At 38.3% G+C, this 18,747-nt stretch overlaps 1 protein-coding gene across 5 annotated transcripts in view; it reads left to right on the top strand.

Moving 5' to 3' along the window:
- Window positions 1-18,747, top strand: part of LOC102050576 (BEN domain-containing protein 5) — a 965,017-nt gene that overhangs the window by 233,554 nt on the left and 712,716 nt on the right. For all 5 annotated transcript variants that reach the window (XM_055724205.1, XM_055724204.1, XM_055724202.1 and 2 more), the window contains exon 4: window positions 12,463-12,557. In XM_055724205.1, the coding sequence (XP_055580180.1) occupies window positions 12,463-12,557 (95 nt within the window). The remainder of the gene's footprint in view (window positions 1-12,462; window positions 12,558-18,747) is intronic.

Here is an 18,747-nt window from a genome sequence, read left to right as displayed (position 1 = left end):
GAGGAAGAAAAGTCTTAAAGCATGAGCTGTGAGGAACAATGTGAGAAAAGGAATTGTTGTCTCCAAAAGAGGGTACAGGACTGCTGTACGTTTTTGGAAGATGGGCAGTTTTTAGCAGGGAAAAATCTTCCTGGTCACATTTTTATGTCAGTTTTTCATAGAAGTTACCATGGTATGGACAAATAAACCTAAAATACTATTACACTGCCTTTATACATAAAGAAAGCACAAGTGCTACCTGATGTGAATGGATTATTTACCTGCAGATATTCATCTGAGTCTGTGGTGTGGACAGGTTCTCTGTGTTGTGCTGTAATTGTCAGCTGAGGAAAGAAGGTCCCCATTTTGGGGAGTCTTTGGTGGCAAAGCTTGTAATTGGTGCTATCACAGAGAGCGAGTGACTCAGCTTTCCCACTCTGAGGATCTTAGCAGCTGGGGTGAGAACGTACTATTTAGATTGCTTTGATTTATGCCAAGGAAATCCCTAATGATCCAGAACTAGGGCAGTGCTAAGCCATGTATTTTACCCTCTTGAGACACACTGTGCGCTCCTCCTGCAGCTGATACCCCAAATCTGAATCACCATTTTATTTCTCACAGTCACATTTACAGCTTAAGTCCTCATTCCTGGTGTATCTAAAATTCCTGTTGAACTCAGTGCCAAGTGTGTAAGGAGCACAGAGGAGCATTCTCCCATGTAATGAGTGTTTGTATTTTGTTGACCGGGTGCTGGCTTAGTTTTGTGGGAGACTCATTATTTTTGAAACTCCTATTAGTATTTTTTATTTATTGGAAGTCTTCTACTCATGCCACTGCATACACTTCTTTTTCTGCATATTTTCCTGCCTCCCTTGTGATAAGCAGGTTCTTCCCCCTTCCCATGCTTGGCCACCAAAGTAGTTTTTGCAGACTTTTAACTTTGTGATACATGGTTATGGGCTGACTGTCAGAGCAGTGTTCATGATGTGATAACTACAGATTTAAGTAAAATCAAAGGAAGACTTGTCACATGCATTGCAGTTAAAAAAAAAAAAGAAAAGAAAAAAAAGAAGTGTAAACTGCATTAGTGTTTTGGGAAGCTATGCTTAGAGTTTAAATTATACTCTGGAAAACTAAAGACTAAAGATGATCAGCTGTGAATACTTTGTAAAGGAACCGGGCAACATCTCGTATCTTCAGTTGCAAATTGTTTTGCTAATATTTTGCATCTTCTGCTGTTACAATTTTAAAATTCTAGGAAATCTGAAAGGAATTATATTTACATATCATTTCCAAAAAAGCTCTTGAGTCTTTTCTAACAGGAAAAAATTGAACAACATAAAGTGTGAAAGAACTTTTGCAACATTATGGTTAATATTGAGATGTTGTATTAAAATACTGTATTATGAAGCAATGTTATTAATTTTCACATTTCCCCAGAAGGGTTTTCAGCACCTTTGAGTATTCCATCAAACCAGCATATAAAAGAGTGCAGAATTTACCTGTTAAAATGCACAGAGCATTCGTAGTAGCCTCATAGCTGTAGTCTGCTGCTATTGTTGCTTTGCAACCATTTAGAGATGATGTTTTCTCTACCAAGAGGGCACTTCAAAGCAGATTTCTACACTACCGTTTGAAAGTGAGCTGATGAAAAATCAAATTTGTAAGATATTAAAAGAGGCTTTGGTCATATACGATATGATTTCTTTGGAGATGATGTTCAGCATTGTACCATATTTATCTCTTTTTGGAGGCTCATTTTTGGTGGAAAATTACCAGAATTTGTGCTGAGACTTGCTCAGTATCTGAGCAGTGTTTCTTATAACTTAGTATAATATAATATAGTCTCAGCAAAGTAACATATAGTCAGTACTTCAAAGCCAATAAAGATGAATGATCCATTTTCAAAGTCCTTTTATTCATACACCATTTCAGATTGATTTACATAAACTAACAAAACAATATTACACTTAAAGTTGATCTGTAACAGTGATAAAAACATTCCTGCATCCCAAAGCTGCAGAAACGTCACTTCCAATCTAGAGTGATCAGTTGCTAAAGATAAATTGTGCCTATGGGATTTTGGCAAATCCAGCATCTTTTTCCCATGTTGCTAGACTGTCTTAAATCCTGAATCAGAAATCCACCCTTGTTCAGGAAGGATGAATGTCTGCTTAACTTTAAGTCTCTAGGAACACTTAAAAGTGAGGCTAAATATTTATGTGTTAGAGAGCTTTACTGAATGTGAATATTCTTTTATCCATGTTTGAAGCTCAATCAGGACAAGACGTAAATTTTACCTGTGACATTTGAAAACAAAAAGACCTGACTGGCTGGACTGCAGTTATGCTGTATGGTCCAGTAATGATGCATTAACACTGTTGGGGGTTTTTTTTCCCCTCAAGTTGGGGTTAGTACCGGCGACACCTATGTTATACAAGTGCAGCACAGGGCAGATTGCTTTAAGACATTTAAAGTTCCTGTTGAAGTCCTCCCAGTCCTTTTGTTTATCTGTTCTGCTCATGACACTGCCAAAACATGTTTATTCACACACGGTGAATCACCTTTGCAAACAGATCATTTGAATCGAACATTCAGCGTTTCAGCTTCAGAAAAGGATTTGCAAAGCTGTGAAGACAATTCACATGTCCCCTTACTATTACGGTTGGTTAAGGCAGTTCAGAGATCTTATTCTAAATGTCAAATAGACAGGTACACAAAAAGAGCAGGAACTAAATCAGATGTCCTTCTACTTACCCTAGGGTTTTCTTTTGAAGAACAAAACTTTGAATACTCTGTTAGTACGTGAGTTGGACACTTGGAGTAGAATTCAAGGTAGTGAATACCGAAAATAGAAGAAATAGTGCTGAAGTACTGTAGAAATCATGAGCAGTTTTTTCAAATCAATACCACAAGCTACTGGTTGTCAATGTTAAGATTCCAATGTACACTAACATATCGATTACATTTTCTTATAGAAACTGGTGAATTGTGTGAATGTTGCAGTATTGCAAAAGGATTCAACTAAGAAGAGCAGAAAAAAGTGTTGTAATACTGCAGTAAAAATAGAAGGGGATATTCATTTTGCAAAAGAAAACAAGAGGGTACATGCGATGACAATGTCCCTTAGCTTCGTGATACTGATAGCATATAGTTTATGTTTTTCCACAAAACCCCCTTTTTTTTGGGGTGTTTTTTTCACCAGCACTGCAGCTACTCCAGCAAGATCCAATTCCAGTTCTGTCTAAATATAAGGGAACTACACAGTATGGGGAAACCTTTCTTCCATTACTATTCAGAACCATGCATGGTTCAAAGGTCTCATTGTAACAGCAACAAAACCACTTGAATTAAAAAGAAGAGAAAGCCCAAGTACCTCCATGAATAACCTGGACACAAAGCCCATCTGTGCTTAGTTACTGGAGAAGTAAATAGAGAGGTTTTATACGTTTGCAAGACTGTGATCCCAGTAACGTAAGCGAGACGGCTGGCAGTAATAACTAGTGGTTATACACATCAAAATGTCTTTGTTTTTGTAACCCATCAGAGAACACTGAGGCAAATATATTGGTGCTGGTTTTGAGCTCTCCCATATATCCCGTCTTTCTTTCTGTGTGTTATCATCACCTTCTTTCCCCCCACAGGTTTTTCCCACAAGCTCCAGACAAACAATAGCTTTTAACTGTGAAAAATGCCAGCTGCAAAAATCCAAAGTAAACAATTGCTGGAAAAGCTTCATCCAAATCTCTCCCTTCACAGGGCTTTCTTTATCTTCCTTCTGCTTCTCACAAGGACCTACACTTGAAAAGGCTTTTTCATTCCCATTTTCCAGACTGGGTATCAGATGGATTGCTGCCTTTGTGTTTGCATGCTATTTAAATTGTGATTATTACCTTCTGTGTTTTCAAGGGTTGAGCAAAATCATGATCCATACAAGTATCACTGCCACTCTCTCATTGTCAGTGCCACACTCACCTACTGTCTTGCAGCATTTCTGCGAGCGTCAGTTTTTAGCATTCCACCTGCATGCCTGAAGCTTGAGTAATTATGGCTGTACACCACTTTGATACCCATCATAAATGTCTAATTTTATTGGTAAGTGTATCTGTCTTTGATAAGTGAGGTTATGATTCTGGATCATAGGCTGGCTGTTACACTTTCTGAAGGGCCCAGAAAAAATAGACTTCATAGAGAAGAAAGAACGGGTGAACAGAATGCTCCCACAAGAACTTAGTGCTTGTGCTTGCCACTTTATTCTCTGGTCTTCAGTGGCACACCTTATGCCAGTGCTCATAAACGTGGGCTTTTTTTTTTTTACAGTGTTTCCCTGTAACAATGATGCAGTGACTTTTCCTGGCTTTTTTCCTTTTTTCAGATTGATCTCATTGTTTTCAGACCTCCTGTGGGCCCTGCAATAAGAACAGGATTTGGGCCAGAAAACATTTCATTGATAGCATTATCTCTTTGAATCACCAAGAAAATGTAATTATTATAACTATTTTAAATTCTACCAAACTTTGCAGCATTTCTTCTCGCTGGCTAAATAATTTCTATTAGTAAAAGGAAAACGTAACTCTTTTCAGCTGCTTCCTCTTGAGGGATGTAAGATATCCGCAAATTTTGCTAACACATTCCAGAACAGCCAGCTGTTACTATCCACCTGCAGCCATAATATTGATTGAAAAGAATATAGAACCTAAACATGGATAGCTTCTGTAATTATGTAGAAAGAGTTTAATACATGACTCTACTTCAAATGTCATCTGGCAATGGCTATAACATGGCATGGAATATATTAGGAAATAATTTAGCTAGGTGAGAAAGTCTTAGTGAAAGACCATGCACTGTTTCCTTATGTTCTATTTAAACAGATTCCTGAAAACATTACCCACGTATATGGAGAAAGTTAATGACAAGACCAACAGGGCTCAGACACCTCTCAAATATCAAATAAAAAGTAGCTCACATATTTCTGTGCTTCTGCAATTTCCCAGCAATGTAACTAAAGTGGCTCTTTCAGAGAAGACTCTGTATACATGAAAAGATAGGAAACAGAAAATAAAAGTACCTCCCCACCCTGAGCTGATTAAATAAAGATGCCTTTTTTTTGCAAATATTTTGACCTCTTGCTACAAAGAATGGAAAAGGTTTGGCAAGAAGTTTTCAGCTTCAAACCTGTTTTAAATACCTCTGAAGCCTGGTTATATGCCCTGTCAGGACCCTTACTATTTTCTTTTTGATGAATCAACACAATACAATATATGTATTGTGACACATTTGCAATTCTATTGGAGATTTTGGCCCAAGGGAGCAAGGAATGTGAGTCAGTCTAATCACACCACTGCTGGCTTTCTAAATGGACATTTTTGAGTTTTCAGTTGAAAGATTCAGGTTATTGATGTTCAGATGAAAAGTAAAAACTTTAACAGAAAGTTGACTTCTGTTGGAAGGGGAGGGTGTTCAGTAACAAATTTGCCATTTTTTCAAGAAATCTTGAACGGGAAAACTTGGATCAGCTCTTGCCCTCGGAATGTTTAAGTCCAACAGGTCGCGCACAGAAGCGAGATTAGCGGTCAGTCCATGGAATGACACTAAACAGGGAACAGCAATTCCTCTGTAAATCCTTTTGAAAGCTTTCTGCTAGATGATGGCCTTCTCCACAGCATCCCCCTGACCTAGATCTAAGTGAGATAACACTGATGTTGACAGTGAAATTCTGAATGGGAAACACTGCCTTACACAGCTGTTACATCTCCTGTGAGTCTGGGCATAAGTGTATTAGTTTGGAGTCAAAGAAGGGACTGCAGAAAGGACAGATAAACAAGGCAAATGCCTAAATTGGTAATAATTCAAAAAAATATATTTTGTCATTAAGATACAGTTATGCCCCTCATTAATTGAAAAACACTAATACAGCTTATGGGTTCTGGGCTAGCATGAACATCAAGAACATATGAAACACAAAGACAAACACCATTAAATGCTAAGCTCTTTTTGTAGTTAGCATAGCAGTATATCAAGGTTTTACTGTATTAAAATCCCTTGAGTCTTATTTTAATGTTGTTCTTTGTAACACCGCAGACTTTAGCATTTTTCTCCAAGTAACTAAGTGAAGAGCTCTACCAAGGGGAAAAGTCCCATAATTCACAATCTGTAGACCATTTTCTGCATCACTTTCCTAAGACTTCGTTACCTTGTAAGGACTTGACAATTTCCAGTTAACAAGACACAGGTGCAACTGATTAGCAAGTCTGGTGGAGCTCTAGATGGTCCCTAACATCCTCCCTCAGTAGGTGAGTATTTATTTTCCCCTTCTGAGCATCAGGAGGTTTTGAAAGCTTTAGCTAGAGAGAAAAAGGCTAAATGCTATCAACAGTAAAAACTTTTCCATTTGAAAGGACGTGTGTTTCTACAAAGGGAGAAAGAAAACGTGGGTTATTTTAAAATGTTACTGGTAATGTATGATTTAAATTTTAAAAGGTCAGAAAAATGAGCTTTGTAAGTTTTCATTGGGGATTTTTCTCAGTCCTGAATGTTATACTACTTATTTTCTTCAGCATTGATAACAGTTGTAGGTGATGCTTTTTTTTCTCTCCATTTTGAAGCCCCTCCAGTGTAATTTATTTTTGTATAGCTTTGTATAAGGTGCTTGGGATCAAGAAAGATCCCAAAAACCTTCTGACACAAAGTCAAAATGCAATACTTTTTTGTGAGAAGGCAGCAATCCCATGTTGTTGTTTCTCACATTCAGACCTTACAAGTTGTGGGGTTGGCTTGAGACGTTAATTATTCTTTTCTTTGTATTTTGTTGTTGTTTTGGAATGGTAATGGACTATTCTGAAGTAGATCTGTCCTTTAATGGGATTAAAACTTACATTTATAAAAGAGAGGATTTTAAGAGAAGGAAGGAATGGATAACCAAGATTCTTGCCAAAGGCAAGAACTCTGCTCATAAAAAGGTGAAGGTTTTAGGAATTCACAAAACAGTGTAATATTTAAAGAATCAGCAGGAGAGGAAATCAAGACATCAAGCAGTGAAAGCGAAGCAAAGCCCCATGGTATCCAGGACCTTTGATTCTTTGATGCTCATTCAGAGCACAAGAGCTCCGACTTAATTTCAGCTACAAGGTCTTAGTATTTTTACTTGGTGACCAGTTCTCTTCTTTTGGCTGGTTAAATGATGAAATTGTTTCTCCTTCTAATAATTGTTCCCCAGGTACTTTGGCAGCTCATATTGAAGTTTGTATCACACTTGTAGCATGCAGCATTGTCCACTGAAGTGACATTATTATGCTATAAATATTAAATGTATTATGTAATTGTTAATATTTAATATGTGTATGTTACATCAATATTAAGAATGCCTGACACTTCCTCCTGCAAACTCTATTTTCAGTTAGTTATAACTTCTCGTACTTGTAATGATTTGACACAAAATTTTCTGTGCCAGGTGTCTGCCTCAGGCGGAATTTTGTGGTGTTCTTCAGTTTGTTTGTTTGGTTTTTTTTATTCTTTTAATGTCAGCCAAAGCAGCTCAGCTATTCCTGAGAAGTCGGCTAGGGAAAACCAGGCACAATAAACCTGGCAGCCTTTTCGAAAGGGACCTAGTGTATCCTTATCCTGGGGGAAGGCCCTTAACCTTTGGCAAAGGTGTTAACTTTCTTTTGGATACCTGCTTCAGTTGGTTGCTTCATGTGGAAAACCTGCCAGAGTGTGGGTAAACAATGAATATTTAAGAGATCACAGTTCACCCTATGCTCACACAGACCTGTTGGAATATGATGTCAAATATGGCCATCCATGCTCAATGCCTTCAGCTCCCATCCAAAACCATCCTGAATGTGTGCTTGCCCCCCCAAAAAACAGCAGCTCCTTTTAGCCCCAGACAGGAAAATGAAAACTACTGGTAATAAGATAAAATGTGTGACACATTTCAGCCATCTTTTCCCCTTGTGTTCAAGGTTAATCTTTATCTTGCTCATGCTAAAAACACTGAGCATCCCTTAAAACCTGTTTGTTTTGAATTCCTGAAATAAATTTGCAAAGGACAATTGGGAAAAACAGGTTTAGTCAGTAAATTTTCAGGATAAAGGCAGGATCAAGCCTTTCCTCACTTTTATGTCTTAATGGTTTTAGCAGCAAGTTACCTCGAAATGCATATTAACTGCACACGTTATGGAAAGAGGACATCTTCTTTCTGTTGGTAGGCAGAGCATACCTGCCTTTTCTCATGTTCTCCAACGTCTGCCTCAGATCTGGCAGTCCATGCACAGTCCCTGAGACTGCAGCAGTTGTCGTGCTGTGAAACCACAATGTATCGTCATACACCTCCCTCAAATAGCATGGGTTTACTTGGGGGTGTCCTGAGAGGCCTTTCTGCCTCCTCCACTTACCCACAAGTTGCAGATTGGTTTGTCAGAATAATGCAGTATACATAAAAATCTATCATAAGTGAAGTGAAATCACACAATTATAATTTCTGGTACAGCATCAGTTTGATTATAGCTTCTTTTAGTGATATTCATACACTCCAAAATGAATACAAGTATTTTTATTGTAAAGATTTCTGCCATTTTTTCTCTGGATGGATGCTCTGGAGACCAGAGTAATTTCTAGGAAATTTATAAGTACATTTAATCTAGTTCTATTTTTTTAACCTGACATTTCTTGAAAAAAAAAAACAAACAACTTTTTTTTAAAATTTTAGAGTATCTGAATTATATTGCTTATTAAATACCACCCATTGTATGTCTCTAATTCATAAAAAACATACCAGATAGTAATAATTTTCTTACAGAGAGTGTTTTAATGTGCTTAGTGTTGCTATTTACAGTGTATAACTGCTATGTTAAAGAATGTCAGTACAGACAAAAATTAGACTAAAAATTAGGTTTGTTCAGCAAAACATTGATTGCTGTATCACAGCCTTTTTATTATAGCATTTGGTTCAAAGAGCTTTGCATACTTTATTGAGCAAGCTGCATATTTTTCTGGCTAAGGTGTGTATACTGTAGTCATTACATTTTTGCACACTTCACTGGCTGAGCTGCATGGACTACTTTAACTATCATCAGGAATACTTGACTGAGTTCAGCTGCTTATTTGAGTGCTTCGGTTTGTGTACTTTATTACTTCAGTGGTGTATGTTGATAAAGTTCTGTGCTGTTAAATTTTTTGTTCTGCCAATCTAACTATATACCATGCTGAGAGAACTGCATGCATTGCTAACTGCTTACTCCATGGTGAACATGAGTGGTTGAAATGTTATAATCTGCAGTTTTGTTAAATGAGCTGCATATTTTTGTTTTTATATACGTTGCTTACCCAGTTGTGTACATTTGCCCAACTCATTATACAAAATAAGCTTGATTGGAATAAGAACATTCTCTACCAGCTGTCTGCTCTGAGTCAGTATGTAACAAAATTAGCAACTTTCTCTTTCCAACAGTGACATGATTGCATCCAAAGTTTAAGGCAATTGCTTTGGAGATCTTGTTTGTTTCATTCACTCCATGCAAACATCAAGATTAACAAACCAATTTGTTGCAACTTAATTTGTTTTCACAAATATGAACAGAGTTAAGTAACAGAGGAAAAACTCAGCATTCTAATACAGGAAAATGCTTCCATGTAGAGTATGGAATATGTAGAGACCTAAATATCATTATCTAACTTAGAGCCACCATGCATTGTAAACATAAGAAGATGGAAAATAACTACAGGCTTCCCAAGATGGATATTTCATCAGATAAACGATATCCAGAACACTTAAAATTACAAACATAAGGCTTTGTAAATGAAGTGCATGCTTTCATCAAGAGTTATAAAAATAAGCTCATCTCATGACCAATAGAAAATCTCAAAATGCTGCAATAGAAAAAAATGCATGAAAACTCATGTACAAGGATATGTAGTTTCTTCATTTTTGGCACAAAATTGAATTATTATCTTTAAGAAAGTTTTTTTTCTTGATTTGCTAGGTTTTTTGAGTCAGTTTCAGTAAAACCCACAGGTTATTCTTAGATTTTGTTTTGACTAATTTGCAGAGTTTGCTTAGGTAGCAGCTTGTGCTTTCATTTACAAAATCTTTAGCAATACCTCACCTCAAAACAACTTTCTTAATTTTTCTTGAGTACAGACATGCTTAATTAGGGCTATATAGTTTACCTGGATTCCTACTTGCTCCACATAAATATGTAAATTCAGAGGGATCTGGGCAGGCTGGATCGATGGGCCGAGGCCAGTGGTGTGAGGGTCTACAGGTCTCAGTGCCGGGTCCTGCACTGGGGTCACACCAGCCCCACCAGCGCTACGGGCTGGGCAGAGTGGCTGGGAAGCTGCCTGGTGGGAAAGGGCCTGGGGGGGCTGTTTGACAGCTGCTGAATGTGAGCCAGCAGTGTGCCCAGGTGGCCAAGAAGTCCAGTGGCATCCTGGCTTGTATCAGAAATAGTGTGCCCAGCAGGAGCAAGGCAGTGATTGTGCTGCTGTGCTTGGCACTGGTGAGACCGTGCCTTGATTCCTGTGTTCACTTTAGGGCCTCAAGTTGTGCCAGAGGAGGTTTGGGTTGGATATTAGGAAGAATTTCTTCACCAAAAGGGTTGTCAAGCATTGGAACAGGCTGCCCAGGGAAGCGGTGGGATCACCATCCCTGGAAGCATTTCAAAAACATGTAGATGTGGCGCTCAGGGACATAGTTTAGTGGTGGACTTGGCAGTGCCAGGTTAGTGGTTGGACCTGATGATCTTAAAGGTCTTTTCCAACCTCAATGATTCTGTGATTCAATGAAATCTGCCTGGCTCCTGTTGTCAGTGTCCCACTCTGATTGCTTTCACTTTAATACTATAATTCACTGTTGTCTGAGCAGAATGCCTGGAAGGTCCAGATTTGTTTTTGCAAAATTTTACATATGAAAGCTTAATTGATGTTATTGCTTGCGTCAAAATTGTTTGATTTCAAACAGTGGCCATTTAATTCTCATGAACCATTATTTAAGAGTGTAAACATTACAATAGTTTGTTCTAAAAACAAATATGTGAATACCTGGGGGCGAATACTTTTAGTGGTCTGTCTTCACCGATATCTGTGGAAAAGAAACTTAAAGACAGAGGTATAATAGAATGTATTAGTATATACTGGAGCATCATATAAAAATTAATTTAGTCTTCCTATTTTGTTTTTTCTTTGTACGTTAATGTTGGGCATCAAAAGAGTATGAGAAACTGGTATACTGGACTTAACACCTGAAAAGTAAATGCACTGCATGAGATGAGGTAGGTCCAACCTAGAGTTTCTTAACAGAGTAAGTGATTTTGCATAAGATGACTTACAGCAGACAGATGGTGAGGAAGAAGGTTTTGTCCCTGTTTTCTCTTTTCTTCCCCCAGCATGGATTTACTTTCAGTATCAGTCCGTTACCAGTAAAGACATAGATTTTGCTCTTCCTTTGAAATGTTAAATTTCAGCTGCAGTTTTACCAAAGTTATTAGTGTAAACTAAGATCAGTTGGACTCCTTTATTGCATTCAAAATAATTATGGCTATGTGTAATTTCTACCGTGTAGGTATCCTGTACAGTTTTTGCAGAGGAAAATTCTTCCTTTTGCTAAGGGAAGAGAAATATTCCTTTCTTTGGGGAAAGAAAATCAGAAATATTTTATTTTTTCCTGCTGCTGTGTGAGGCCTAAGCAGGTTGAAAGAAGCGACCAAGAAGCTTTAAGAGAAGCGTTCTCCAGGAGGAACTGGCTACTCATGGCTTGGATGGGTGTACTCTTCACTGGGTAAAATCCCAGCTGGATGGTCGAGCCTAAATGGTGGTGATGAATGGAGTGAAATCCAGTTGGTGGCTTGTCACAGGTGGTTCCCCAAGGCTCAGTGTTGCGGCCAGTCCTGTTCAATATCTTTATCAATGATTTGGATGGGGGGATTGAGTACACCCTCAGTCAGTTTGGAGATGACAACAAGCTGGGTGGAAGCACTGATCTGCTTGAGGATAGGAAGGCTCTGCAAGGGGATCTGGAAAGGCTGGACACAATTCTATGATTCTATTCTGTGATTATATGAAGGAGCTGGAAGGTTTTCATGAAGACTGCTGCCCTGTTTCCCAGCTTTTCACCAACCTCTCTAACACTAACTGCAACAAACTAGGCTTGCTTTTCTGTTTTCAGATCTGAGAAACCTATTTCTTTCTATGACTAGGATACCTCCTAAAACCTCAGCATACTAAATTCAAAACATACATTTCATGTATAGCAGTGCAATGTAAAACAACATGGACTATTAAAATACTAGGAACAGACAGGGTATACATTCTATGAGATCTAGGAGAATAACAATAATTCAGAAGATACACATCCATTCCATATATTTTCCATGTATATTTTTATGCATGTGGTATATGCAATACACATATAAGCTCTTTCATAACTTTTACCTGACCTTTTTTCTTTATTTTGTTTTCTTTTTTGTTGTTTTTTTTTTTTCCCAGAGAGTAATTTTCAATGTCGTCAACTTCAGTAAAACAAAAAGCCTCTATAGAGATGGCATGGCTCCAATGGTGAAATCCACAAGCAGACCAAAATGGTAAGTTACCCTTTCAAATACTTGCTTAGTGAGATAAAAGTGTTTTACTTGGCACTTTCTTGTAGCAAAGACCTTATGGCTCAGGTGCATCTTTTTGTAAGAGTAGGAGAGAACTTTGATGCAAAAGCAGTGTTGTGAGGACAGGTTCTCTTTGGGCCAGATGGACAGTATGAACTCTGGAGGCCCCTTCCAGCCTTGCTGTGACAGCGTGTTGGACTGCCTTGTTTCAGTAGCATGACTGATGTCCATTCAAGCAAACTGAATAGTCACGGCTTGGGCCAGATTATTTTTCAGTGACATCCCCACCATCCAGCTGTTAGGACAGTCCCTGGCTCAAGTTTTGGCCTGTGCCAGCTAGCACTCTCCCAAACAAAGCCTGCAAACAATATGGGAGATGGACTGGTTCCGAAAGGCTGTTTGGATTTGTTCTTCCTGTTTTGGGTTGGTTGGTGTTTAGTGGAAGAATGTCAGCTCTGCCATACAAGTTGACCTCATGTGAATGAGCCGTCTGGTCTGCTTTATCTAAGACAGAAGAAGGCCAAACAACCTTGCTGTAAGCTTCACAATATATACAACACAGATAGGCATTCACATATGAAATACGTGAATACCCATATAGATGGTACATTCTCTCAAAGCAAATGTAATGAAACATCTACTGTGAATAATAGTATGTAAATCTAATGAGTCCTAATGCATGCAAGACTCCCAAGAACTGTATGATTTACCTTTAGCTAGGAGACTTGTTTGAATATGGATAGTGAGGTTAGGCCATAAGTGTAAAGTAATGTATTCTTGTAAGCCTTTACAGCTGCTAGTTTTTACTGGTTAATTAATAATACATTTGATCAAGCTGCACGTTATCTGAGCCTTATAAATATATCTTTCTTAAATACTTCAACTTTCACAAAATTTCCACCCACAGATGTTAACTTTTGATGGTCATAAGATTATTGTTACTGTATGGCTTCCTCTTCGTATGACCAACAGAATGGCTATTTGGTTTTTTATCTAGAAGGTAAGGTCATATGGACAGAAGAGCTGTCTCACAGTACAGTTAGTGGATGGAGTCAATTCCAGCTCAATAAGAGCATGTAATAACATTGGAAATTAATTTAAAAAAATCCATTGTGTTTAGTGTTTTTGTAGCAGAAGTCATGTTAATTGTGTTTACTATTTATCTTCAGAAAAATCTTTTGGGGTATTTCAGGGCCACATTTATCAAGCATACTTTAATAATCTTTCAAAATCTTTTCCTTCTCTCACTGGGGTCTGGTATTTGCAGCTAAGTATATTGTGTGTTAAGTTCACATATAAATCAGATATTGCTTTCATACAAATTTTATGCCTTACTTTGGTTTCAAATTAAAGTGTAAATCTTACAAAACAATGCAAAATGGGCTTTTTCTAGAACATACAGGCTCCTTCACTATTTCTAAAACAGATTTTTCTCCATTTCCCTGGAGATCTATTTATTTTTGTGTTTTATATTTTTAGGGGATGTATTTTGCTCCCATGAAAGTGAGGAATGTATAACATTGCCTGGAGCTAGGCACAGTGTAGGCAGCAGGTGCTGAGCAGCTTCCTTGTACAGGGCTACTACCATACTTTAATCCTGTTTCAGAAATTCTAGCTGTAATTTTTTTCCTTAAAAAGATCATTATTCTATTAAGGTAATTTTATTTTTCTCTAATAGTCTGTGTATGAAAACATCTTGCTGTGCTTTGAAGGTGTACATTAATTCATACCGTTATCAGGGACCTTAGTGATATTGGGGTCTACTCAGTATAATTTTCTGTCTTGATGTTAATAGGAGTTATGCATGTGTTTTCCAAGTGGGAAAATACATACATTATTTTGAGTTATAGGTTTTCTATTACAGCTGTCTTCCATTTGGATTATGCCTTTTACAGTTACCTCTGTATCTGTTTCCATGGCATTCTAGTGAAACCTGTAAACAAAATTTTCTCTTTCTCTGTTTGCTGAAATAGGATTTACTAGTACTTGCAGTTGCTAATGCAGCACACAGGTAGTTGTGGTCCTTGAACATGAATAGGGCAATATCCAGCTGCATTGATTGGATTCTGTTTGACGCTTTGTTTATATTAGTCTAGTAAGCAATACTGAATCATTCGACACTGCAAAAGTGCTGAGGTTTACACAAGGGTACTTGGGATTCAGAATAGTGCAAGGAAACTGCTGGAACCCTCCACCTTGTATTAAGTCTGCATAGCTGGTTAGTGGATATAATGTAATTAAATTAGAAAATGATATATTACAGAAAGTGGAAGAAACAGAAGATTATAAAATCAAGTCAGAAGGAAGATCACCAGAAGCCATGGTCTCCAAATATTCTGTAACAGAGTACCGTCCTTCATCTCTGAACTCTTATGTACTAAATATTTGAGAAACTTGTCATTATTGTGCCTGCCTGTGGAATTGTGTGATCCATACTGAAATTGTCCCAACTTCCTCTGGCCACACAGACAGAAGCAATGCTGTGTCACACATAACTATTCCACTACCTTTTTTTATACAATCAGGTATGAGTTCTAGGGTGATAAATTGTCTGTTTTCCTTTTTGCATTTGAGAGATGTAGGTACATTACTCCCCTTAATAACAGATATTCAAGCCCGAGTTATACCCTTTTGATTTAAATGAGAAAGTTCCCACTGTATTCAGGATAGAATTTGACCATATTTCTCACAAAATCCTGCATATCAAAAGTGGATTGGCCTCCAGAGACTGTGATTTTTAATGTTTGTTTTCATTGTGGATACTGAAACATGGCTCCGAGCTTTGAAACATTTTGTGAGTTTGATTCTTGACTCTGGAACAAATCACTGCCAAGTGCTCTTGAAGTAGAGAGTGTGTCAAACACAGATCAACGTTTTTGACCTGTATTATCTTGCCCTGTGGGGTAAGATCTTTAAATGCAGTCAGCATCAAGGTTCAGCTCAGTGTTACTGATGTAAATGGAGTATATCACTGTCATCAAAGCACTCTATGTGGACACAGATGTTCTGGTGTTGACATATTCTCCTCTTTTGAAGTAAGGCCAAACATTTTCAGTAATGAGCTACTTAAAAAGAGAAAGCAGAATGCTGAAGGATAACGAAAAAACCAGATCTCATGGTAAAGAAAAAGGCCTGTCAGTCTGACCTTGGTGCCGGGGAAGGTTATGGAGCAAATCATCTTGAGCGCCGTCACACGGCATGAACAGGAAAACCAGGTGATCAGATGTAGTCAGCATAGGTTTATGAAAGGCAGGTCCTGCTTGACTAACCTGATCTTCTGTGACAAGGTGACCTGCTTACTGGATGAGGGAAAGGCTGTGGAAGTTGTCTGCCTAGACTTTAGTAAAGTCTTTGACACTGGTTCCCAGAGCATTCTCCTGGGGAAATGGGCTGCTTATGGCTTGGATGGCTGTATTCTTTGCTGGGTAAAAAAGCAGCTGGATGGCCGAGCCCAAAGGTGATGGTGAATGGAGTTAAGAGCAGCTGGCGGCTGGTCACAAGTGGTTCCCCAGGGCTCAGTGTCGGGGCCAGTGCTGTTTAATGTCTTTATCAATGATCTGGATGGGGGTAGTTGAGTGCACCCTCAGCAAGTTTGCAGATGACACCAAGTTGGAGGAAGTATGGATCTGCTGGAGGGCAGAAGGCTCTGCAGAGGGATCTGGACAGGCTGGATCGATGGGCCGAGGCCAGTGGTGTGAGGGTCTACAGGTCTCAGTGCCGGGTCCTGCACTGGGGTCACACCAGCCCCACCAGCGCTACGGGCTGGGCAGAGTGGCTGGGAAGCTGCCTGGTGGGAAAGGGCCTGGGGGGGCTGTTTGACAGCTGCTGAATGTGAGCCAGCAGTGTGCCCAGGTGGCCAAGAAGTCCAGTGGCATCCTGGCTTGTATCAGAAATAGTGTGCCCAGCAGGAGCAAGGCAGTGATTGTGCTGCTGTGCTTGGCACTGGTGAGACCGTGCCTTGAATCCTGTGTTCACTTTTGGGCCCCTCACTACAAGACAGACATTGAGGTTCTGGAGTGTGTCCAACAAAGTGCAACGAAGCCCTTCTATGATTCTTTTTTTAAAATAAAAGAAAAGAAAAAGAAATTCTGATTAAAATGATAGCTATTTCCCGCATGCAGAGTCATTGATTTACTGAATATTCATTCCCAGAGGGGTAGAGCCAAAAAACCCAAAAAACAAAAAAACCCTAAAGAACTGAGTAGGTTAAGGTCCAAGTCCCTCTACCTATTTTTCTGGTTTTTGGGGATGCGCTATGTTGACACTAAATAATATGTGTTTGTGCCAGTTACATAAGTCAAATTTCACTGCAACGAATTACAGCTCATACATAGAAATGCAGTATTGTGTCATGTTACATTACATCAGTTGCTTTTCATAGAAAATTGGACAAGATGAAACTCAAGATTTTATTTTAAGCCAGTGGAATGGCCTGCGTCTGGTCACTTATCATTTTTGCTTAAAATTTACTGGTTGTTCAGAAGTTTTACAACAAGATTTTGGAGAATTGTTTGGGTTTTTTTTCTCAATAAGGACTACTACAAGTATATAGATTCAGTTAATATCATGGAGGCCTGTTTAGTTTTATCTGGGTCTGTTTGCTTTCTCTGTTTAAATTTTTGCTATGCTGATGCAATTTCTACTGTAATCTTGTTTTTCTTTGCTGCTTCGTTTAAGTGCAAACTAATTTTATGGCAGTTTCTTAATCATCATTTCACACTAAAAGCTCTGTCCTTGGAAGGTGTTAGTAAAGCCTACTGTGTGGGCATAGCAGTGGAAGACCATTTAAGTACATACACCGTGCTATTATATTGATTGCATGAAGTTTTACAAGTTTCTCAAAGTGAAATAGAAGAGTGAGTTGTTCGAGAGGCAGCAGATTTTCCAAATGATGAACTGAGCAAATATTCCCTTTGGGCAGAGAACAGCTATAACTCTTGATTATTCAGTGTGAGCATTGCCTCATTGGGGACATTAGTTTTTCAAATTGTGCTAATCTTTTAAAAGTAACAACTGGCCACTCATCACCTTAGGTATTTCAGCAAGATCATGTGCAAAACTCTAATTAGTATTTATAGAACAGCAACGCCTCCCAGTAGAATAGTAGCAGTAGCTGGCAAATATCTGGTTGACACCTGTTAAGTCTTCAGACATCCATTGTATTTTATTCTGCATTTCAAATGAGCAGGGAGCAGTAGGTGAAGTCCCCATAATTAAGGGATAAAGGATAATAAATAACATGGTTTTTGAGTGGATGAACACAAGGTTAAAGGCTGTTCTGCAGTTGTGATGCTGTATTTCAGGAATTGTTTGTTTATAAGTAATAATGCTAGCTACAATATTATGGCGCTTTCAGCATACGAAAGAGGATTTATATCGAGATTTACATGTGTTTTGTTTATAATGTCAGATTTCAAACTGCTTCTTGGCAAAGCAGTTACTTTCTTCCCTGACTTTTATCACACTCAGCATTGATGGCTTTTAACTGGATAGTTGCCTTCCCCAGCCAGCGCTCCACTACCTCTGTTGCTATAACATCTACTGTTAAATACTCACAACACATTGCTTCTGAAGCTTCCCCCCAACGTGGAGTACAGAAAAACTTCTAGGTAATTAATTCAAATTTGAATAATTTAAATCTATATGTATCTTGGTAAATATTGTCACGATGAGGAATTTTGGTAGACATTGAGAAAAGCAATGTAAGTTTTATGAACAATACTCCATATGTTCCATTCATCGGAAAGGGACAAGACTGAGAAAATCTGAATTTTGAGTAGCTAAAATGTGTTGATTCTTGCCAAGTTTCTTTAACATTTGTGTCTACAATGCAGTGTTACAATCACTACCATGTCTACCAGGCTGCATTATACATTCAGAGACTTTCAGCAGCATTTTTAGTATGTATTTATATATCTTTAGCCATAAGATAAGCTGTTTGTGAAATGAGCTGTCATTTGTGGTGAAACAGTTTGAGAATAAAGCACTAAATATATATATAGCTCACTAATCTGAAAGACTAAAATTGCTTACTACAAAATATGTAGTGGGCCGGGGTTAGTGGTAATATCACCTGAATTTAGGTAAAGAATGTGAACAAGCTGTTATTACGTGATTCCTTCCTTGGCCTATTTTACACCTTTGGCTACTCTCCGAAGTTTGTTCTTTTGCC

The sequence above is a fragment of the Falco cherrug genome, chromosome 12, assembly GCF_023634085.1.
Source record: "Falco cherrug isolate bFalChe1 chromosome 12, bFalChe1.pri, whole genome shotgun sequence".
Classification (NCBI taxonomy): Eukaryota; Metazoa; Chordata; class Aves; order Falconiformes; family Falconidae; genus Falco; species Falco cherrug.
The sequence above is the reverse complement of the archived record's forward strand: the minus strand, read 5'-3'. Positions and strand labels throughout refer to the sequence as shown.